The sequence below is a fragment of the Cyprinus carpio genome, chromosome B16 (genome assembly GCF_018340385.1).
Source record: "Cyprinus carpio isolate SPL01 chromosome B16, ASM1834038v1, whole genome shotgun sequence".
NCBI classification, from domain to species: Eukaryota; Metazoa; Chordata; class Actinopteri; order Cypriniformes; family Cyprinidae; genus Cyprinus; species Cyprinus carpio.
In genome coordinates this window covers 16667240-16691319 of record NC_056612.1, presented here as the reverse complement: position 1 = coordinate 16691319, position 24080 = coordinate 16667240, and the positions used below count along the sequence as shown (strand labels likewise).

General features: G+C 37.2%; 1 protein-coding gene across 8 annotated transcripts; it reads left to right on the top strand.

Moving 5' to 3' along the window:
• Window positions 1–72: 72 nt before the first annotated feature.
• adam15 (ADAM metallopeptidase domain 15) lies at window positions 73–22531 on the top strand. 8 transcript variants are annotated; one of them, XM_042741123.1, is made up of 26 exons: window positions 73–1012; window positions 2585–2679; window positions 9314–9390; window positions 9471–9549; window positions 9652–9728; window positions 10622–10829; window positions 10925–10990; window positions 11194–11265; window positions 11783–11952; window positions 12037–12121; window positions 12206–12354; window positions 12432–12609; window positions 13256–13348; window positions 13437–13632; window positions 13729–13837; window positions 14064–14259; window positions 15077–15154; window positions 15267–15378; window positions 15490–15637; window positions 16330–16380; window positions 16889–16997; window positions 19149–19214; window positions 19343–19423; window positions 20843–20911; window positions 21093–21244; window positions 21348–22531. In XM_042741123.1, the coding sequence occupies exons 1-26, from the start codon at window positions 838–840 to the stop codon at window positions 21415–21417; spliced, it is 2961 nt and encodes a 986-aa protein (XP_042597057.1). In that variant the 5' UTR covers window positions 73–837; the 3' UTR covers window positions 21418–22531. The 8 variants fall into 8 exon arrangements, with proteins under 8 accessions (XP_042597057.1, XP_042597056.1, XP_042597059.1 ...); XM_042741122.1 differs by having other exon boundaries at window positions 74–1012; window positions 21090–21244; XM_042741125.1 differs by lacking the exon at window positions 20843–20911 and having other exon boundaries at window positions 74–1012; window positions 21090–21244.
• The last annotated feature ends 1549 nt before the right edge of the window (window positions 22532–24080 follow it).

The following is a 24080-nucleotide window of genomic DNA, read 5'->3' as shown; positions in this document are numbered from 1 at the left end:
TTTAAACCTTTTTTAAAGAAACTCTTTTTTTATGATATACTTTTGATATATAAACTTGTATTTAAGTCTTAAATAATAATATTAGGGGTTGTTATGTTTTTATTCGTATTGATATTTGGAAAGTGCGTAGGCTACTGTTGCTATGGTTCACGATTTCTGTGTACCTTGCAATTAAACTTTAATGTCTATTTGTCTGAAAACGCATAACTGTATACAATGATTATATTTTCAGACCTTCCCAATCCTGTTTTGACGTCCTTTAGTACCTCCCCCGACCGCATCTTTAACCGCTATAGTTAATAATAGTAGGTCACGCCCAGGATTTTTCTTTACTATTCCAGTTGTTGAAGAACCAATGCGTATAATCACTCTGGCAAGGATTTGAACCGGACCGGACAGCAAAGAGTTAACGCGAAAGAGGAAATCCCATCGGGTTGGACACACTGAGAAATGCGATTATACTGCCTCAGTTTAACACTGGCGAGTGGACCGATTGCGCGCTATGCGACCCTCGTCATAGAGAAAGCTTATTCTACAAGGTGATCATTACAGGCGATGCCTCTGCAGCTCTAAGCGAAATAGAGTAGCCATTGTTATTGCTGAGACTGAACCGAGGTTTTCAGCAGGATGTGGGTTGCCCTGACAGAACCCACGCTGGGCCGAGGACGCGCGTTCAGAACGGACTGCAGTTCTGCGTCCAGCAGCAGGTGAATGGCCAGGTGCGCCTTCACGTGTGACATCGTCTGACCGCGGGCCGTCTTAACGCGATACGCGTGACTGTTTTTAACAAGTGTACAGATTCGCTTCTCTACTTGAATTCAAAGAAGAGACAGCTCAATGCGTCACTGGACCATGAAGCACCATCATCAGTTTTTCATGTGTTTTTGGAGAACTCTGGTCACTGTTCTTCTGTTTGAAGGCACCCCGCTCATGATGTTCAGGGGGACCCTAACTCTGACCCTAAACAGGGATGACAGCAGCTTCACGCGGATAACTCACTCCTTTCACAATGGTATGGGATGCTCTGCTTTGAATATTGCATGGAGTAATTGTTGCATCAAGGCAGTTAGAAATAATTATACATTTGCTTCTAAAGCTTAACATATAATGCTCTGTTTTGTTTGTAAAACAGTCAAAAAAGAAAAAAGAAACATTTATTGGCTTCTGTGGTTTATTGAAGAACCTTTAACATCCATAGAACCTTTTCATTGCACACAAGGTTCTTTAGATGATGTAGATGTTCTTCAAACTAAGAAAAAACTGGTTCTTTTAAGAACTGTTCACTAATATGTTACTTCCCTTACAAAAATTAACCATAGTTTTATTATAGTAAACGTGAAGTAACCATGTTTTTTTGGCGTATTGACTACTAAAAACAAACAAACAGAAACACAGCGGACAGCTCAGCTATTTTAGTCTAGATAAGTCACAGGCTCTGTTCTTTAATAGTCTTAACAGCAGACTCTCGTTTACCCACCTAATCACAGGCTCAATGTTTGTAAACTGCTCAAACAGTATAATGTAGAACTGTTCATTCTTGAACATAATTGCTCTTCGATCTGTGCTGCTGGAAAGGAAGCTTATTCTATAAAAGCCATCACACATCCAAAATGCTCACTCATTCCCTTCAGGATTTCCAGTTCTGACTTGTTTCCAAGTAAATTAAGCAGTTTGTTGAGAATCCCAGAGCTGTAACATAATCTCCACAAGTTTTGTCATTTTTGGCTGGTAGATCCAGCTATTTGTTCGAGCCAGACCGACCAGATTGTATTTGGTGCTTCTGATCCAGTTTAGAGGCCCTGCAAACCAGTGCTGTACATGCATGCTCCAGCACAGCTGTCAGTCTCAGACAGAACAACAGCTGCCCTCACAACACAGCCAGCCTTTATAGTGGTTACTCACAAGTGTGTTCCTGTTAGGTGTTGGAGTGTGAGCAAAACCGTTCTAACACTCTGCGATGAACGTGCATTATTAGAGAATAACACACAAAATTTCATCAACATATCTTTAATTCTTTGTAATTGATAGGTTGATAATAAATAATGGAAGATAGAATCTGTCTGTTAGTTTCACCAAATTTGACATTCAAGGAAATTTTTGGAAACATTAGCCAAAACAATAATCAGTGATTACCCAAGTATTTAGGTTGCACTTACAAAAAACACAATTTTCACAGCTGAACAGATTAACCCTTCTTTCATTCTGACCCATTTTCAGTAAGCAGTATGAAATAAATACCCCCAAAGGGTTTTTTTTCACAATAAAACCAAAGTTTCTTTCTTTGTTTTTTTGTATAAAATTCTTACATTACATGTTATGACATGGCATGCTATGACCTTTCATGCTATGACCTTTCATCTTGGCCCTACAATATGTTAGGTAGCAATTTATATATGAATTTACTACTAAAAAACTACTACAAAAAGTTTCTCTAAGCACAAGTTGTTTTGCAGAGATTCTTTTTTATGAATTATTTAAGATGCCAAAAGCATTTGAAATTAACCAGGGAAATGGGCACATTTTGTGTATGACAGTTCATAAGACAATAGAAAGTTTAAAAACTAGTTTTCTTTATCTCCTACAGTCACAAATTATAGAAGAGAACTGAAGCCTCTGGCAATGACAAGGCCGTTTGCTTTTGTCAATGGACTTAGGAGAAGCCTGAGTGATGTTTTACAGGTGAGTTTTTGCACTAAGAACAGAAAAAATCAATCACAGTAAAATAGCATGTGAAATTGAATGAAATGTGTGGATAAAATTCCTTACTGGAACTAGTAATAAAAGTGTGTGTGTGTGTGTGTGTGTGTGTGTGTGTGTGTGTGTGTGTGTGTGTGTGTGTGTGTGTGTGTGTGTGTGTGTGTGTGTGTGTGTGTGTGGAATGGGGGAATTTAGCAGGACATGACTTGAAGAGTTGCTCTCAGCTGCACAGGAAGTGTCCGTCCCCTTAATGTTGCCTCTAGTTCCTTTTTTCTCGGATCATACATTATGGCAGGAAGTTTCCAGCTAAATATTTCAACACACCTACATTCTCCCTCCAGGACAGGACAGATACAGACACCAAACCCACCTTCCTCTCTTGACCTTTAATTACTCATTCACTGTCTCATAATTTATTTTATTCTCTTTGTCACTTCTCTCAACAGTGTGATATACAAAATGCTCCCTGGGTTACAAGCTGATTCATTTATTTTGTCATACACAGCCCCTCTGTGCCTGGTTGAACCACAAAAACTGAGGCAACGATGGTCTGTATTTAGCTTGTTTTGCCATGGAAAGGAAAGGCGGGTGATGGCTTGGGTGTGTGTGTGTGTGTGTGTGTGTGTGTGTGTGTGTGTGTGTGTGTTTATGTATGTATGTGTGTGTACACCAATGAATACAGTCTGTTGATTATAAACTGTTGGCCTCAAACCATCCACCACCCACTAACTGGAACTCAAATTATATTAATATGGCAATTAGACAGAGTGTTCATCTCATCTAAAACCTGAAAATGGCTTATACAGCTTAAAGGGATTGTTCACCCAAAAATAAAGATCATTTACTCACCCTCATGTTTTTCTAAATGTCTTTTTTCTCCATACAGTGGACGTCAACTGTAAACAAAAGAAGAAAGAAAGCAATACAGGTTTGAAACAACATGAGGGTTAGTTAATGATGACAGAGTTTTTTATTTCTGGGTGAACTATGTGGGCAGCCTTATAATGTGTAAACTGATTGACAGACACCGCCTCAAAGTGTGTGTTTTGATTAGCCAAACAAATTGAGTTACATAGCACAGATGTAGTTTTCTGTCATGTAAATAAAGATATTGTGTCTCTCCATAAGAAATCTCTTATGGCACCCAAACAGAGTTTAATCTGTGTAGTCATATCCCACACAGTTTTATTTACTTCAACCACAATTAAATATAGTGGCTTCTAGGGCTAGCAACCAGATTAAATTAAAACATTACAGATACAAAATGATAAATTATGTTTAGTTCCATTTACATGCATTTTCCACCAATGTGGATGGAGCACTCGGATAGTGTTCCCATGCACTTTGTAGTGGAAAACATACATTGCTACCAGCGAAAACTGTTTCCTGAGTGAATGACTTTTATGAGCAAATCAAAAACATACTGGTGTGATGAATTGCTCTTATGAGTGGGTTCTTTTTTAGAGAATATGAGCAAGCCTCATACGGGCCAAGGCTAAGGTGCAGGCAAAACATGAGTTCTGGTGCAGTTCTCATCCTCCACCCATTCTCCCCTTCTCTTATGCTCTTTTTCTTCGTCACACTCAGCTAGCTTCAGTAAAAGTACCCCACCCAGCATTCATCAACTGCTGAGGTCATTGCATGTGCTCAGGGACATTACCTCAGACTGAAAAAGAGAGGCTTATAAAGAGGGGGAGAAATGGAGAAAGGGTGGAGCAGAAGGCAATAACAGAATAGAGGGAGAAAGAGGAGAACAGTCTGAGGCAGAGAAAAGAAAAACAGAGAGAAGGTGGAAAGAGAGAAGCAGTAATGAGTACTCAGGGATGAAGTGGTTAAAGGGATAGTTTACCACAAAAAAAAATAATAATCTGTCATCATTTCCTTACCCTCATGTCCTTCCAAACCTGTATGACTTTGTTTCTTTAAGAGAACACAAAAAGCTTATTTAATACAGTTAATGCCCATTTGGTACCACAGCAGTTTCAAAATCGTATAAAAAAAGGGGGTTTGTAAATGGTATTTTTCAAGATATTCGGATGATTCTGAAGAAACAGAAAAAATACCAGAGAAAATAAAAATAAATATTGTGTAATGTGTTGTAGTCAAAGAAATCATAGAGAAAAATTAGTCAGGTATGAAGGAATGGACTGTGAGACACTGAGGATGGAATTGGCAGGTGTTTTGTAAAAGTTTGTAAAAGTTTGGAGTTTTAGATGCACAAATAAAGATCTCTGCTCTGCCTAGACCTCCAAACTTATTTCTCTCACACGCTTGCTTCATAATATTAAACATAAAACAATTACCAAAAGTAGTTGAAAACTCTCCAGTTTTGTGTCTGGCACATGGGATGTCTATCTGAAAAGTACACACATTCAAACCCTCTTTTTCATCTTTGCCTCAGTCTCTAGTTTGACTTGGCCCTGGTTGTTCAGAGACAAGCGATCCACCCATTCCCTGTAAACTGCAGTCTGTTCCCAGGAGTTCATAGGAAAGGCACTCACCAGAACCATCTGATAGCAATAAATGTATAGCCTACAAATAAATGCCTGTGATTTTGTAGGAAACCTGAACAATGCTGGAAAAATAATGTGGGCTTCAGTTTTTGTGAACAACCTAGAGGTTCGATCTTGGGAGAAAGTGCTTGTATGGGTGTGTTGTGCAGCTCAGTAAATGACTGCAGATGTGGCTTAGAGAGTGATGCTCTTATGATGTCAGTCTCGTGACCTTTTGGTGAACCTTTTTTAGCAACTCCACAGGCTCTTTAAGAGCATTTAAAGCTTTCGCAAGAGACTGGATGAGATCTGAGAGAGCTGTAGGAGGTCTGACATCCATCCAGGATTTCACCACAGTCGTCTTGTACTTGAGACATGAAATCCAAATTGACCCTGTTTACTTTCCTAATTCAGATCCCTGGTGCTTTTGCACATTCATGTTTATTAAGGAAAACTTTGCCATTGTAACTTTTCATCGAAAAATAATAACTTGCTCCGCCTCAGAAACAAGTAACCCAACAGCTATATATGCATTGTTTTAAGCTACTGTTGTAGGTGATGCAGCCTTTAAATACTTGCCAAAAGCAATTTAATGTTAGTTTACATCAATCTAAGAAGGCCACTGTAATAATAACATATCTAGTTAGATTTAAAAAGAAACTAACTAGGAAATGATTAGGATTAGGACTGGCTATCGATATACATGTCCTGATATCCTGGATTCAATTTCATATTCACAACTTCTAGATTCACAAATTCCTGATTGAACAGGATTCTGATTCTTTTGAGTATTTCAGTCTGTTATGTTGTTATATTTTGCTTGCATATAAAAAGAAATTCTCAGTTATTCCTATAAATTATTAAAGGGATAGTTCACCCAAAAATCAAAATTATGTCATTAATGACCCACCCTCATGTCGTTCCAAACCCGTGAGACCTCCGTTCATCTTCGGAACACAGTATAAGATATTTTAGATTTAGTCCGAGAGCTTTCTGTCCCTCCATTGAGAATGTATGTACGATATACTGTCCACATCCAGAAAGGTAATAAAAACATCTTCAAAGTAGTCCATGTGACATCAGAGGGTCTGTTAGAATTTTTGAAGCATCGAAAATACATTTTGGTCCAAAAAATATCAAAAACTACGACTTTATTCAGCATTGACTTCTCTCCCGGGTCTGTTATGTGCGCGTTCACAGCACTGCAGTTTAGTGATATCCGGTTCGCGAACGAATCACTCGATGTAACCGGATCTTCATGAACCAGTTCACCAAATCGAACTGAATCATTTGAAACGGTTCGCGTCTACAATAAGCATTAATCCACAAATGACTTAAGCTGTTAACTTTTTTAACATGGCTGACACTCCCTCTGAGTTCAAATAAACCAATATCCCGGAGTAATTCATTTACTCAAACAGTACACTGACTGAACCGAGCCAGATAACGAACAAAAACATTGACTCGTTCTCGAGTCAAGAACCGTTTCTGTCGGACGCGTCCGGTTCGAGAACTGAGGAGCTGATGATACTGCGCATGCGTGATTCAGACTGACACACAGCGCATCTGAACCGAACTGGTTCTTTTGGTGATTGATTCTGAACTGATTCTGTGCTAATGTTATGTGCGCGGGTAAAAACCGAAGGCGTGAATCAAGGGCAATCATCGCCAATGAAGTCATTACGTCGAGCGCAAAAGAACTGGTGAACCGTTTTCGGCAACCGGTTTATTGAATCAAACTGTCCGAAAGAACCGGTTCGCGGAGAAGAACAGAACTTCCCATCACTACCGGTGATCCGAAAACCGATGCAACCGGTTCTTGACTCGAGAACGAGTCAATGTTTCGTTCGTTATCTGGCTCGGTTCAGTCAGTGTACTGTTTTTGAGTAAATGAATTACTCCGGGATATTGGTTTATTTGAACTCAGAGGGAGTGTCAGCCATGTTAAAAAAGTTAACAGCTTAAGTCATTTGTGGATTAATGCTTATTGTTGACGTGAACCGTTTCAAACGATTCAGTTCGATTTGGTGAACTGGTTCAAGAAGATCCGGTTACATCGAGTGATTCGTTCGCGAACCGGATATCACTAAACTGCAGTGTTGTGAACGCGCTCATAACAGACCTGGGAGAGAAGTCAATGCTGAATAAAGTCGTAGTTTTTGATATTTTTGGACCAAAATGTATTTTCGATGCTTCAAAAAATTCTAACGGACCCTCTGATGTCACATGGACTACTTTGAAGATGTTTTATTACCTTTCTGGACGTGGACAGTATACCGTACATACATTCTCAATGGAGGGACAGAAAGCTCTCGGACTAAATCTAAAATATCTTATACTGTGTTCCGAAGATGAACGGAGGTCTCACGGGTTTGGAACGACATGAGGGTGAGTCATTAATGACATAATTTTCATTTTTGGGTGAACTATCCCTTTAAGAATCCTTTAACTTGGCATAAACACTATTTTTTTCCCCAAGACTAAACAGAATCTAGTTCAATTGCTGTTTATTTAATAGATGAGTTTGTGAGTGATTCTAAATGATTTATTAAAAAGGCCAGTTATTTGTTACAAATTATTTGTTCGTGAATCTGGCTGTAATTGTGGTTGCTCTGTATGTTTTTGATTCACTAAAATGAACCTGTTTATAAAAGTCATTTGTTTGTAATTTGGACTTCTGGTCAACACTCTACATTGCACACAGCCACATGGACAACATGCAAGTTTCCTGCCATTATTTGGGGGAAACTTGGGTTCAAATGTGACTTCTTTTGCCAGGGCTATAGATTTAATCTAGGTTGCACTGCTGCTGAAGAGCAGTGCAGGAATGCTAGCATATAATATAAAAAATCAATAGGAATCTATTCACGAATATCATGGGTATGACAAAATCAATATTTTTACTCAAGCTATTTGAGCTACATCCAGACTGGCTCTACTTTTACTATCACTTCTCATAATTTCTTTGATTCTTTTTTTTTTTTGGTTGTTTATTTTTTCTGCTCTGCAATATTTCATCTTTGCTGCATTGTGGCATTAGCCTTTCATCAGATATTGACATAAGTGTGTGTTTGTTACTCTATGATCACGTTTTGTTCTTCACATCTACAAGTTCAGGATTACCTTTAATGAAAGAGAGAATTTAGCCTGCTTGGACTTCCATAAGAAAAGACACACAGAACAAATGTAACCTTTCCTTTTAAAGTCAGTTTGCTGTGAGAGATGTCTAACTTACATTGACCAGCAGGGAAAGAGAAAGGCCGGTTAGAAGTCAGATAAACCTGCTTTTATTGGCTGAGAGAAGGGGGGGTCAATAAAGTAAGCTGTTTCCATTAGTACATTGGAGAAAAGCAGGAAACAGCAGCAGAGGTGCAACAGGAAGCTGAGTGGGGTTTCACTTTTTCAGCAGGCTGCTGAATGTGTGTGCGAGCCAAAGGGATGTGATAGAACGGCAGGAAAAGGTGCTTTGAATAGGAAGTGAGATGAGGGAAAGTCTCAGAAAGAGTTTGGAGGAGGGGAAGTCTGTTTATATCCCAGTTCATCCTCTAAAATCAAGCTATTTTATCCTGTCAGAGAACCCATCTTTTCTTCTGGCCATGTGCTGATGCAGTGATTCCAAATCACTGTACAGGTTCAGGCTACCTGGAAAGATTTTTCTGCTTTGTTAAATATATACAGCAGATTAAATTATAGATTTACTCATAACATTTTGAACCTTTCTGTTGACTTTTATAGCAGAATACATGTGCTACTGTGTTATTTTTTAGTCCAGTAATAGTAATAAAATTACATAATACGAGTCATATGATGATATGAGTTAGCATTCATATTTATTACCATAATATTAATTAAAACTATTCATTTTTTTCAATAAATAGAGTCTCACTGGGTCAAAAAAAAAAAATCTATAAATTAAGAAATGTAGGATTAACACAAAATATGTTTCTGCATGAAGAAAACACAATCTCATATGTACTGATATGAATAAAGACAGTTATTTTTAGCATTTTGCTGACGTGGAGCAGGAGGGCTCATAAATAGCTCTTGCTACATCTCTGTATAACAAATTCACTGTTCAAATAATCTCTTTTTAACATGAAATCTGTCTCTCTCGTTCTCTCCAGAATGGTCACCCTGACAGATTGCTGTGTGGTTTACAAGTGGGAAGCAGCTTGTATATCTTGGAACTGGAGAAAAACCAGTAAGTCATTTCCTGTGTGTATAATCAGTATCTAATGAAGTTATATAAATCATCTTATCTGAACATTTGTCTGCTTGCAGAGATCTTTTGCCAAAGCCGCCTAACGTGTTCTACTACCTGCCAAATGGAACTGGGGTGTCCATGAAGGAGAACCCAGTGGTGAGTTGAGTCCTTTGTACACTAGTGCACATTTATTTCACAATGCTTTTTGGAATGTTGCAGTTATTTATTCACCTTAACGTCAATTTGTTTCTGTGACAGATGCATTGTTACTATCATGGTTCAGTGCAAGGTTACCCTCAGTCCCGTGTGGTTCTCAGCTCCTGCTCTGGGTTACGGTAATATTGCTTTACATTTTTCAGATCTTACCACATCCTGTGAGAGATTTAACTGAATTATGGTCATTGCTAAACTTTCAAAAATGTTGTGACTCAACTTCTTAGTAAACAGTAAGAACGACTTAGATTTCAGATGTCATGGAGTTGTTACTTAGTCAGAAAGAATGTGAATTACCTTAATAATTAACACAGATTACAGTTTTGTAATGTCATTATTATCAAATTATCACCCAAAATGATTTAGGAAGCACATACATTACAGTTCACACGTTTGCCGTAGTTAAGAAGCCTCTTGTGCTCACCAACCCTTACGAAAAAGAAGTTTATTCAAGTGTGCTATTAGTATACTTCTTTTAAACTAAAAAATAGGAAAGTATGCTTTAAGTTTACTTTTTATGTACTTCTCAGAAATGGGCTTTATGTACTTCTCAGAAATATACTTAAAATGACATTTAAGTATACTTGACTTATTACTTACAAAAAGTCTAAATATACTTGAACTTTACTTAAGTATACTTAATAAAATAAACTTGAAGTATACTACTTTTTGGTAAGGGAAGTGATGGCAAAGCTGGATTTTCAGATTTTTAGTGTCACATGATCCCTCAGTAATAATTCTAAAATGCTGATTTGGTGCTAATGAAACATTTCCCATTATTATCAGTGTTGAAAACAGATATGCTGTATTTTTGTGGAATTTATGATACATTTTTAAAATGGGTTTATAAGAACAGTATTTGAAATAGAAATCTTTTGTAACAATTCAAGTCTTTACCATTACTTTTGATTTACTGATGAATATACATTTATGTTTGAATCAGATGTGTGTGTTAACATGATGTTCGGTCTATGTTAGTAATGTTGATTCATGACACTTCTTTTTCTCTCCGCAGGGGGGTGATAGTCATTAACGCCACACTGAGCTTTGAGCTGCTTCCTGAGGAAGAACAGCATGAAAAAGAAGAGGAAGGGAGTGGAGGAATGGAAGAAGGATGGATGCATGTGATCTACCTGACACATCCACAAACATCCGAGTCTAGAGATTGTGGAGTGTCGCATACCTCTATTCCTCCCATTCAGATCATCCCACACACACACAGGGTGAGCAGGCTGTGTGTGTTTACTGTGTAATGTATTTATAGGTACGTGCATTTGTTTGATTGTTGTCATGATCCTTTTCTGCTGCTGTGTGACAGAGTAAGAGAGACATTCTCTCAGAGACCAAATATATTGAGCTGGTGCTGGTGGCGGATCATAAAGAGGTAAGAGAGTAGAGGAATTTCTCTCACACTCACACACACACACACACACACACACACACACACACACACACACACACACACTGTGAGACACTTGCTCCCTCTACTGGTATATACATATATATTTATATACACTGCATTGCTTTACAGTCTAAATATCTGAATATTTAAGGTTGCAGTTTTGAGTTTCGTTTTTTTCCTCACAGTATCTGAATTATCAGAAGAATAATAAAACCATAATCTACCGCATGTTGGATGTGGCAAACCAAGTAGACTGGGTAAGTTTTATTTTAAAACTTTATACTGATCAAAATTGTAAGATTTTTTTAAAGGTTTTTGAAAGAAGTCTACTGTGCTCACCAAGGCTACATTTATTTGATCAAAAGTAACGTGAAAAATATCAATGCTGAATTTTTTACATAATTCCAGTCTTTAGTGTCACATGATTCGCTGATTTGGTGCTCAAGAAACATTTCTTTAGGGTTCTTTGATGAATAGAAAAAGTAACAATGTTTATTTTAAATAGATATCTTTTGCAACATTATAAATGGTTTTACTGTGTACTGGAATTTATTTTTATTTACATTTTATCGTTAATCATTTTAGTACATCAACTTTTTTATTTTTTAGTTAGTTGCCAAATCTACATTTCTAATATTTCATCTGATATTTATATTGTATGAAAACAGTTGTTACTAGTTATAGTTTTAGTTAATGATAACAACACTGCTTGCCACTATACATATACTGAAGTACATATACTTGTCTAAATCACTGGCTGTCTCTCTGTCTCAGTTCTACCGGCCGCTGAATGTACGTGTGGCTCTGCTGGGTTTGGAGATCTGGAGTGACCAGGACAAAATTAAAGTGGATAAAAATCCCACTGAAACTCTAAACCGCTTCCTGGATTGGAGGACCAGGGAGCTTCTACCACGACTACGGCATGACAATGCACAGCTCATCATGTAGGTCCAGATGCACTGTGGAAAATATAGGCACCAGCTGATCAGATTTAATATGGTAAATCATAATGTGCTTTTATATGTTAGGGGTGAATCATTTGATGGGACGACAGTCGGCATGGCATCTCAGTCCTCCATGTGCTCAAAGGATCGGTCAGGGGGAGTGAATGTGGTGAGAGAAATCTTTTGTTTAATTTTAGCCTTTATGCACTAAAAAGGCTTGTTTTAGTATTAACCCATATTTCCTGTACTGTAGGATCACCTGGTGAGCGTGTTAGGTGTGGCATCAACGGTGGCACATGAGTTGGGTCACAACCTGGGAATGAGTCACGATACAGCCGACAGGCGCTGCCAGTGCCAGAACGAGCCTCGGCTTGGGGGCTGCATCATGGAGCCCTCCACTGGGTGAGGGTTTGTGACTGTCTTATAATATAGTGCTGGGGATAAATCGTGCAGTACGCAGTAAATGCTCCCATGTGCAGGTTTATGCCCGGTCAGCTCTTCAGCAGCTGCAGTGAACGGGATCTTTCTCTCAGTCTACTGCATGGTGGTGGAATGTGTCTGTTTAACGTGCCTCAGCCGGAGAGTCTTCTGGGAGGTCCACGCTGTGGGAACCTGTACGTGGAGAAAGGAGAGGAGTGTGACTGCGGCCTACTGGATGTAAGAAAACACCTTTTACATTTAATTACATTTAATTATTTACATTTAATAAGGTTAGATAAAAAATTGATACTCACATTCAGAAATGAAAGACACTGAAAACACAAAGTACTGTATTCTCTTTGAATATCAGACACATTTTTATCATCTTTCACTTTAAATGTATTTGTTTAAGCATGGTGGTTATAAAAAATATTGTTTATAATGGTAATATAATTTATGTTTGCTATATATTTTAATTCATGTTCTATTCTAAATACTGTTAACTTTAAAGGATTTGTTGTGGAGGAAGGGAAACAAACTAAAATGTAGGTATATAGTTAAAAATATAGTTTGTATAATGTTTCTAAACATTACAAGTATTTTACATTTATTTCTTAATATAATCAAATTTACATCAGTGTGTCTTATCTGTGTTTTTATTTCTCTCCACAATGCAATTTTGAACCACTGTGAGAAAATTCAGTAGTTTTACTATATCAAATCAGAATTCCATTTAAAATCGAGAATTGTGAGATTATAAACAATTCCCACCCCTAATCATCAGGGCTATCCGAACATGTCAGACTATAGGATTTTAAAATGAATAATGAAGTAATGTGCTCTTCACCTCTGTAATCTGCTTCCCGTCTGTGTGTGTGTTCAGGAATGTAATGACCCTTGCTGCAATGCCAGCACGTGTAAACTGGTTCCTGGGGCCCAGTGCTCTTCTGATGGCATCTGCTGTGAGAACTGCAAGGTTAGTAAAGGTGCATATGATTACACACTTAAACATGCGCAGGTAACGGCACTCTCTCACTGCATCCCAACCACATCTTTCCCAACAGCTGCGTGTGGCCGGGTCGGTTTGTCGGGAGCCTTTGGGAGATTGTGATTTGCCGGAGTACTGCACTGGCACGTCCCCCTACTGTCCTCCTAATGTGTTTCTGCAGAACGGAGAGTCATGCAAGGACGGGTCCTCGTACTGCTACAGCGGCGTGTGTGCCAGTCTGGACGAGCAGTGCCAAATGCTCTGGGGACCGAGTGAGTGTTACATGCTTCACAATGATGAATCTGATGATTCTAATCTAGAATCTACATTTATTGTAGTTGAATCTCTGTTCTCTCCACCCCTCCAAGACTCCACCCACGCTCCACCCATCTGCTTCTCCTCTGTGAATAAGCAGGGCAATAAATACGGAAACTGTGGCCAGATGCCTAACGGTTCCTACATCCCCTGTTTAAAATGGTGAGGACATGTAGCCTAAAGTCTGATAATTTCCAAGCACTGATATGATGATGATTGTTTCCTAAAATGTTTATTATCCAACTGTCTGTTTTGTGATTTCTTTGCATATACTGTGGAAGCATAATTACAACAAAACTATGCTTTAATGTTGTTTACATCCATTTACATCAGCTCTTATGGAAATATGATTTTAATCTTTGTTTTTAATGTGCTCTGTTTTGCTTAGGGATGTGCACTGTGGTAGGATCCAGTGTCAGGGTGGAAATGAGCGTCCTCTGCTGGGCTCCGACGTTGAGATTCTGACCACAACAGTCAAACTGAACCAGAGTGACTTTACCTGCCGGGGCGCCTATTTTAATCTGGGTGATGATGTTTCAGACCCAGCCATGGTGTCCCAGGGGACGGCCTGTGGGCCCAACAAGGTGAGTGTACATTAAATGTGTCTTTTTAGGATTGTAAATTATGTAATATGGAAATTCTGCTGAATTCCATAATAAGAGATTTTCTTACCATAGGAAGAGAATTAGGAAGATTTTTGTTGTTGTTTTTTTTTTCATTACAGAATCCTGAAAAAAAAAAAAAAAGGTTTCCACAAATTATTATATGTGACCCTGGACCACAAAACCAGTCTTAAGTAGCACAGGTATATTTGTAGCAATAGCCAAAAATACATTGTATGGCTCAAAATTATAGATTTGTCTTTAATGACAAAATCATTAGGACAATAAGTAAAGATCATGTTCCATGAAGATAATTTGATTTGTATTATGTATCACTAATAACTTCATTTGGACAACTTTAAAGACAATTTTCTCAATATTTAATTTTTTTTGTCCTTTTATTGTCATATCCTAACAAACCATACATCAATGGAAAGCTTATTTATTCGGCTTTCAGATGATGTATACGTCTCAATTGTATAAACTGAAATTTGACTGATTTTGTGGTCCAGGGTCACATATTATAGTATTATAATACTATCAGCATATTAGAATAAATTTTGAAGGATCATGCGACACTGAAGACTGAACTAATGTAATTTCAGCCTTCCCATCAAAAGAAAAAATTGACAAAAAAGTAAATAAAAAAAATTACACTGTAACTTATATTGAAATAGAGTAATATTTTACAATAATAAACATTATAAACATTTATTTAGTCCTGGAATTTTTTTTTAAACATATTTGAAATGTATTACATTTATTGTATGTTTAATTTATTGTAACATTGTTTTCTCAGGCATGTGTAGACCAAAAGTGCCGGGACGTGTCCATGTTTGGTGTTGAGGAATGCCGCAGGAAGTGCAATGGCCACGGGGTGAAGAGGGGGGAGGGACACTGCCACCTTTGAGAATTATAAACACTTTTAAGTTTTTCAAATGTATGTTATTTTTCTCAGTTTTCTCTGTTTTGTGTCTTTGTTTGTGTAGGTGTGTAACAGTAATAAGAACTGTCACTGTGATGAAGGCTGGGCTCCTCCTGACTGCAGATACTCTGGATATGGTGGCAGTCTGGACAGTGGCCCTGCACGAGAGCCTAGAGGTACCACACACACACACTGATTCATTAGACATTTGGACTCAGTAAGTAACACATAAACACAATGATTACATTGGCGTGGTAGTGTTTAGCCTGGATTTTGTCTGTATACAGATTCAGATCCTGCACGGGTGGCTCTGCTGGTCATTTTCCTGTTTGTGTTACCGGTCTCGCTGCTGTTTATCGCACTCCGCTTCCCCCGCTGTCGACGAGGCCTTGTGTACCTCGGCCACACCCCCTTCAACAAGAGCCGACAGAGCCGGTAAGACTGAGAAGAACACAGACTGACACAGAGGTTAAAAGATTACATACTTTTATTAAAGCAATTTATCTCACTTTACTTAGCCTGTGCAAAGCAGCAATGACAGATGAGGTGGGAGATACTAATTAATAATTATTAATGTATTCATTTAAAAATACATTGAAAAAAATGCAATTTAAGCTTGCAGTGACTTAAAATATGATGAGCAGGTTTTTAACTTCTGAATTAAAATTATTTTTGGGAAAGATAAAGGAATGAAATTAGTAAAAAGAAACCTTATTTAGTAGTTTGGCAAAATATTTTTATAATTATTAAATGATTTAACATTTTAATAAATAAGCTGCTTATTAATATTTAAAATGGTATCCAAGGTGTAAGGACTATTTAACTTTTTACTTGATGGTTACACCACATTAAATTTAAACCTTTATTAAAAATCATATACAAGTTTTTTAAAAACAAATGAAACCAAAATGAATTCAAAGAGTACATTTCTAAGAGTTTGGCACAAACATGCTGTAAAAAAAAGAAAAGAAAAGAAAAATACCGGTACCATAAAAATACAACAGCCAGACAGAAATTACAACCTTAGTTGTTAATGTCAGATAAAATATAAAATCATTCATCACAGTCAAACATCATATTATAAATCATTAAATATATTATTTTACTGTGTTTTACCCACGGTGCAGTGGGGTCTCCGTGGCCTATATTGAATGCTGTGACAAAGAGGAAAACCGGAGGTATTTCTAAATGTGGAGCTTCAGCAAGCCATGTGGTAGCAGTCCCTGTTCTCGTATAGCTGAACATTTGTCTCTCACCAGCAGGGGCTTTGGATGACAATAAAAAAAAAAAAAATTAAATTGGCTTAGCATTGGCTGTCATTGACAAGCTCCTCTCTGGTTATGTGCATTGTAGTACTTCCAGCATAAGAGTCTCTTTCATTTTTTTCTGGTTTGATGAGAAAAAATGTTTGTTTAGTTTTAAATGGTACGTGTCTCCCTGCTAGCTGTCCTTCTCACACAGTTCTCCAGTTCCCTATTAAACAACAGTATGTGAAGTAGATTTAGATAGTGAGATGCTTGTAGTTCTGTAACATTAAATTCCCTCCGATTATATATTGGTATACATTTATGTAACAGTAACACTGACCAGCAACAAATAGTTCTCAACATATTTAATTTCTTTATGCTGAAAAAAGTAACATTATTTTGAGCTTAATATTTTGAAGATATTGTATTTTCCCCACAGGACTCCTGCCATGGAGCTTGGAAATGCTCGAAATGGAGATCAGGTGCAACCGCTCAGGTACCAGTGGCCCCACCAGAGCGACATCCCTCTCACCCAGGCTATCAGCAAGGTACAGTAAATCTGATCTGGAGAAAAACAGTGCTGCTCAGTGATACAATTACTGGAGGATGATCTTCTATAATGCGGTGTAGGGTTACTGAGAGTCTGTAGAGAAATACAGAAATGAGCTCACAGTGAGGTCACCATGTCCAGAGAGGAAATGACAAAGCAAGTTGGTGGTAGATTAGAGTTTGGGGTCTGTAAGATTTTCTCACTTCTTTTTTTTTTGTTGAAAGAAGTTTATTATACTCACAAAGGTTGCTTTTATTTGGTCAAAAATACAGTAAATATGGTAATATGGAGAAATTTTAATTACAATTTAAAATAACTCTTTTGTATTTTAAAATGTATTGTATTCCTGTGATGGCGAAGCTGAGTTTTCAGCATCTGACTGGAACCGGCAATCCAGTTACTCCAGTCTTCAGTTTAATATGCTTATTTGGTGCTCATTAATCAGTTCTTATTATTATCAATGTTGAAAACATTCAACAAAAGAATGGAATGTAAAGTCGAAAATAACAAACGTCTTTACTGTCACTTTTGATCAGTTTTGATCCTCACTGAATAAATGTAATTTATTTAAAAAACTTACTGACCCCAAATTTTAAATTCTGTAATTCATCTATAAATCAAAAAGGGGGTAAAATAAGTAAACATTTTAAACAATACAAGTTAAAGGGGTCATATGATGCTTATTACAAGCTCTTGGTGAATAAAGAAGATCTGTGAAGTTGCAAAGACTAAAGTCTCAAATCCAAAGAGATATTCTTTATAAAAGTTAACACTCGTCCGCGCACCCCTTGAAACGGCTCGTTCTTACATGCCCCCACATATCTATGTCAGTATATGGGAAGATTTGCATAACGCCACCCAGATGTTCACGCAAAGAAAGAAGGCATACCTTTTATTCTCATTGTAGTATTATTGTTGCCACCGCCGCCGCCATGCCATATAGACACTGTGTGTTTCACTGTGAAAGTGAAACTACTTTGTTTGGCCTTCCAAAAGAGGATGATATCTGCTTCATCATGCCTGAGGCTAATCCGTGCTGGTTGCTGAGGAAATACATCAACTTTGGACTGTGGATCTCCGAATTGGCTTTTACTGTGAATGAAGCGGAGTCCAGCCCGGGGTCGTCACATGTGGTTGCCCCAAGACCTTCGTAGAATCCGCCTGCCGCACCGTTCTCATGCCGCCCGCCTCTGCTCATTTATGCCTGCCGCGGCTTACTCTAGACCGCGGCTCACTCTAGGCCTCTGGCCTCTACTCACTCAAGACCGCTGTGTGTGGCACTGTTTCGTTGAAACCTCGGTTTTCAGAGCGATGAGCCTTGTGAAAATCGATGCGTTTCAGAAGGCGGGGCACAGAGGAGAAACAATAATGTACAGTATGTGGAAAATAATGTGTTTTTTAACCTTAAACCACATAAACACATTTCATTACACCAAATACACAAAATAATATTCTTTTTAGCAGCATCATATGACCCCTTTAAATAATATTTTATATGAATCTATTGGCAGTTCTAGTCTCAATTCACCCGTTTCCCAAGGCTGTTTAAATTGTTGCCAAAGGTAGAGATACTGAGATAACAATCTGATATCATATCACAGTGAACATTCTGGTAATGATCCAACCCTAGAATGTATCATGTGCTTCTCTGTAGTAGATTATTTATTTTTTTATCTGTAAGTAGGACAGAGGCAAAATCTTAGTTATAGATGTCCGTTTTAAAGCTACTGAGGGCTGATACACAGTCATTGGGTTATAGAGGGCTATCACAGTCCTTCTCTTTCACCTGGATAACAGAATTGGTCTGGGTGACTTTAACATCGATCCGTGGAAAAATGACAAAAACCGTGCTTGATGCAGTAAAATTACAGCCAATGTTTTTGTTTTCTGTATGTAACACATGTATCGCTCCTCTGTTGAACCTTCCCTGCATGAATACTGCATATGTTTTCACATAAACTTCTAAAATATCTGACAGTTACTGGAGTTCACTGAGTTTACATCTGCTGCTGTAACAATACCAGCCAATGGTTTACCAGCCAATTACTGTCATGCCTAAACCAGCTAACTTTCCTTATGGTAACATGCATGTACAATAAAAGTTCACTCCCTTTCTGCTACCCCCTCCGCAACACTTTTGTCTTATTAGGTCCAAAACAGGCCTGCTGCTCCAACTAAACCTCTTCCACCTGATCCTGTCGTTAAACCTGCTCAGGTAAATCTCATTGCTGCTCACAAAGCTTGTGAGGAACAGAGATGTATAGAGGTGTTCTGGTGGTAGATGCAGAGTTGTGTGATATGCACAAACCAATGCAGTTTTTATTGCTCTTTCTGGTTCTTCAGTTGATGGGGCATTGGCCCGCCCCTCCCACCAAACCCCTCCCTCCTGACCCCATCCCCTCAGAGAGCAAGATGCAGTGCAAGGTAGAGGGAGCAGTTGCTGCTAGCTGCCCTGTATGACTGTGTCTTTTATTCTGTCTTGGCCCAAAGTGTCTACCTTTAGAAACTCACTCCATGTTTCTAGTTGTGGTCCTTGTCTCTGTGTGGTTGCATGTGGGTTGCTGTAAGATGATGGTGGTTTGTGCATGCGGATAGGAGTGAATGGAGTGAGATTAGACTGGGGGAGAGTAAGAGGTCATATGTAATCTGGAATATTTTTAAATATCACCATAAAGAAAATGTTCTATTGACGTCTAATTCATCATAATGTGCACTTCCAGTTGTAAGTTAAGTTCGGTTGACTTGAATGCTTATGCTTAATAGCTTTACAATAATTACCTTATTAGATTTGTAAACCAGTATTCATTAATGGACAACACACGCAATCACATATAGTAATTAATTTTAATGAATCAATGTATAAAATTGCAAAAATTAAACTAACTCACAACCCTAGTGGTTTGGAAATTAGATTAAATTATTGGTTTAATTTAAATAAAATATTAATAAAATTAAAACAAAATTAATTCAGTAGAAAATTAAATAAAGTTAAAATTAATAAAATAAAATAAAATACATTTTAAAATTACATTTACATTTGAATAAAAAATTTAATTAAAATAAATTATATAATACATTTAAAATTAAAAGATGTAAACAAAGATGTAAACATTTCAAAATTAAATTATTTCAGATTTATTTTAAAATTTACAAAACCTAGTGCCCTTGTGTGAAAAAGAGTTAATATATGCCAACACTAGAAGCAGTTTTAAATTTAATGTTTATTATTATTTTTTTTTAAACTGAAAACAGCTTAATTGAAACATTAAACATCAAAGAAATAAAAAAAAGAATACATTTGTGCTCATTTTACCACTAGATACATATTATCACTTTCCACAATAAAATTTGAGCAGTTAAAGAGTTGGATAACATCACTATTAATTATAACTAATTTGTAAAAACTGTTCTGTGGTGGATTATGCAGAAATACTGTATATGTACTAAGCATTTTATGAGAGTAGGTGATATCAAAACAACAGTGTTAACCTTACTTTAATAGTAGCAGTACTTTAACCTTAGTTCAAGCTTAGTAGAGTGCTGTGAAAAAGCCTTTGCCCCCATGTGCATATAAAGCATGTGTTTTATCTCTCCCAGTCTCTCTGCAAGGTGAAAACAGTGATATTTGACCAGTCTTTTGCATGGATGAATCAGAGGAATCAAATGTGCAGTGCATGGCCTATGATTCAGTCTGGTCTCGGACAAATTAATTTTCTGATCAAGGGAAAATCATGTTGGAATAGATTGATCCCCAATGATTTGAGTAAAACGGCACAATAAGATAGTCTCACCCAGCGCTTGCCTTTTTCTGTCACATGGCTGCATCTGCGACTGTACGTCCAGCCCACAGGAACACGACCGGCTGCTCCAAGCAAGCCTCTCCCTCCTGACCCTGTCCTCTCTACCCGCCAGGTATCAGCACAGGCGTCTAAAGTGTAACTCTCTATTAACAATACTAATCAGCTCTGTGTCTGATACATCTGACAGTATCTGTTTCTCTCAGTGCAGTCCTTTTGCTTTTATCTTGAACAATGATGTTTAGCAAATTGAATTTATAAGACAAAACAATAATGACCTCATCCTGTTTCAGAAGCCCGTTCCCCCCAAACCTCCAGTTCCCAAGAAACCACTACCTATGGATCCTTCATCCCATCCTCACCCACCCCCACTGCTGGGACATCCAGGACCTGCCACATCTTCATCATCTTACTCACGTAACCCTACATCAGCTGCTGCTCCTGCCAGGTCAGAGGACAGATGTTTTTTCTGTAATATTATGCAACAGACAAGAGATTAAATATCGTCTATGGAAAAGTGTAATCTGATCAAATCTTATTTCTATGTACAGACCTGCCCCTCATCCGCCTTTACGGAGACAGCAGTACCCTGGGAAACCCCACACTCCTCACCAAGTATAGTCTGGAAGGAAACTCTGGCCCGGTTGCAAATTTATGGACTACACTTTTTTTCTTTTCTTGTTTAATGGTAAAAAATATAAGTGTCTCATGAAAACAAGATAAATTTGAGAAGAAAAATTGCATAACATATTAAAACTTATTTTTAGAGAATATTTTCTGAATATATAGGGTATAATACTGTTTATACCCTATATATGTATATATATATAAAATTATATAATAGGGTAAGAAATAGGGTGAGATGTGCAGTTTTCCTTCTCATGTAAATGTATTTGATGGACTTTTATGGCTTCTTATTTTTGCTGGGAAACAAGACAGAAACCAGTGATCGAGAAAAAGATTTTTTGCCATTTGGACCCACTGTGGGACACTACATGATGTAGACTTGCACAATTCTATTTGCACTGACCATGAGTGAGGATTTGATTCTGCAGGGTGAACATTAACACCTGTACAGACCTCTGTTGCTGTGCAGCTGGATCAGAACTTCAACTTACAACTCCTTTTGAGGCTCACTGGGCTATCTGAGAAATTACAGACTCCAATGAAGATGAAATCATGACAAAAAATACAAACTTTTAAAAGCTAACATGAAGTGGATGAATTACATTCCTTTTGTGATTCAGATGCTCAGTTCAACGCATGGAAATAAGATATGAGGAGATGATGCCTTGAGGAAGGAGTCCTGATTTCTTTCTCTGAGATGCTGTATGCATGCTCAATTTGCCTGATCGGATCTTTTCCTACAGAATCTATTTGGTGCCTAAATACTTTACCACACAACATTTCATCAATGATTGAATTTCCAAACTCTTTGTTTCTAGAGCTGAAAATTCCCCGTAAATTCTGTCCAGTGTATTACATTCCATTGAACATCAGCTGGGCTCATTACAGACATTAGCATTGGACACAAACACACGTTCTCTGTAAAGTCATGTCTTATATCGGTCTCAAGACAGTTCATATTGTGATTGTAAATGCTGCTGCAGGGGAAAAACTGGCTGATTGGAAGATCGCCTTTTCGATCAAAGCACTGAGGAAGGTATATTTAAGTGTATTTTGACATATGCAGTATTTTTAATGCAATAAACATGGGATTTATTTTTACAGTTGATTCATGCATGCCGTTTTGATTGTCTTATTTTTCCAGAATCATCTTCATATTTTATCTAGCTATATCACACAGGTCACGACCGTACAAACATTTGCTAACAAGCAACATTAAGACGTAACATCACAGAGGGATGTGACATCACATCCTTTTATGGTGGCGTGTGGGCCATATAAAGTTAATGATTGTGATGATAATAGATTGATGCTACTCAGTGTGTTTAAGGTCATTGAGTTATAAATACGAAATATGAAAAAGCAGGTATTGGCGGAATAACAGACATTAAATAGAGTAAAATCTATCATTTCAGATTAACATATGCTAAAATCCCATATCAATATGTCATCTGGTACAAGTTCCATTACACTTTGTGACAACCTTAAATGGTGAAAAACATCAGTCTCGTTACAGACAAGCTTCATAATGAGATATGCTGCTGTGTAATGTCACCTTTGTCACTATTGACTTTTATTGCATGTTATGTAACCAGAGCATTTGATACTGTATTCACACCTACAACTTACATAAACTATAACTTCCAAAAATTAAGGCCTTAAAAATTCAAACATCTCAGATTTAACATTTAAACATCTTAAATTCTGAGAGTCAGGACTTAAAATGTTGTATACTTAATATTTTTAACTCAGCATTTTTGTATTTACATTTAAAATATAAATTACTTGAGATGATGAAGATATGATTCTTGTTTTTTTTTTTTTTTTTGAGAAATTTAACAAAATCAAGTGATGTTGTTTTAAACAAGAACAAGTATTTTTCAGTGGGGAACGAAGAAATGTTTTCCCTTTGAATTAAGCTTTTTTTTTGTATGCCATTGGCAGATATTTGTACTTGCTTTAATCATAAATTCATGATAAATTTTTCAGAAAACAAGACTAAAGTTATTTCCAAAACACAAATAAAAAATCTTTCCGAAGCTGTTTTTAAACTTTTAAGTGTTGCTAACTCAGACATTTAGAGAACATACTGACAAATTGTGTTTGCTTTAATTTATTCCTAGTCCTTAAAAGGTTCTTTAAAGAAGTCTGTATATATATATATATATATATATATATATATATATATATATATATATATATATATATAAACTGTATAAGTGATCAGAAAAGTGCTAACAGAATGCATTCTGTGCCTTTTTGTCTTACACTGAAGGACAAAAACTTTTGTAAGCATGTCTATTAACATAGGATGTTAATATTAATATGATGTTACATTCTGAACTAACCAGACCCAGTTTCTCTCTCTGACGAAGAGGGGAATTTGAAATTGCTACTCAGACTTTTTCAGTCAGGTTTCTCAAACCACACAAAACAGGTTTTAGTTTGTTTCCTGTTTTCAGTGACTTGAGTGACTTAACCATGACCCCATGACCAGGGATTGCAATAGTCTCATCTTTCTTACTCTATCCACTATTCTTACAAGACATTTAAAACAGACATTTTAATGAAAAATAAACAAGATAAAACAACTTCTTGCTCAACAGATGTTCAGTGAAGGAATGTGAAATAAATTGAATTATTAACTTACAAAATTT

Coding starts and splice junctions, on each gene's coding strand:
- adam15 (XM_042741122.1), top strand. CDS start 838: ATGCGTCACTGGACCATGAAGCACCATCATCAGTTTTTCATGTGTTTT. Junction 9,729..10,621: donor AGCTCCTGCTCTGGGTTACG/GTAATATTGCTT, acceptor TTCTCTCCGCAG/GGGGGTGATAGTCATTAACG. Junction 13,349..13,436: donor TCTGCTGTGAGAACTGCAAG/GTTAGTAAAGGT, acceptor CTTTCCCAACAG/CTGCGTGTGGCCGGGTCGGT.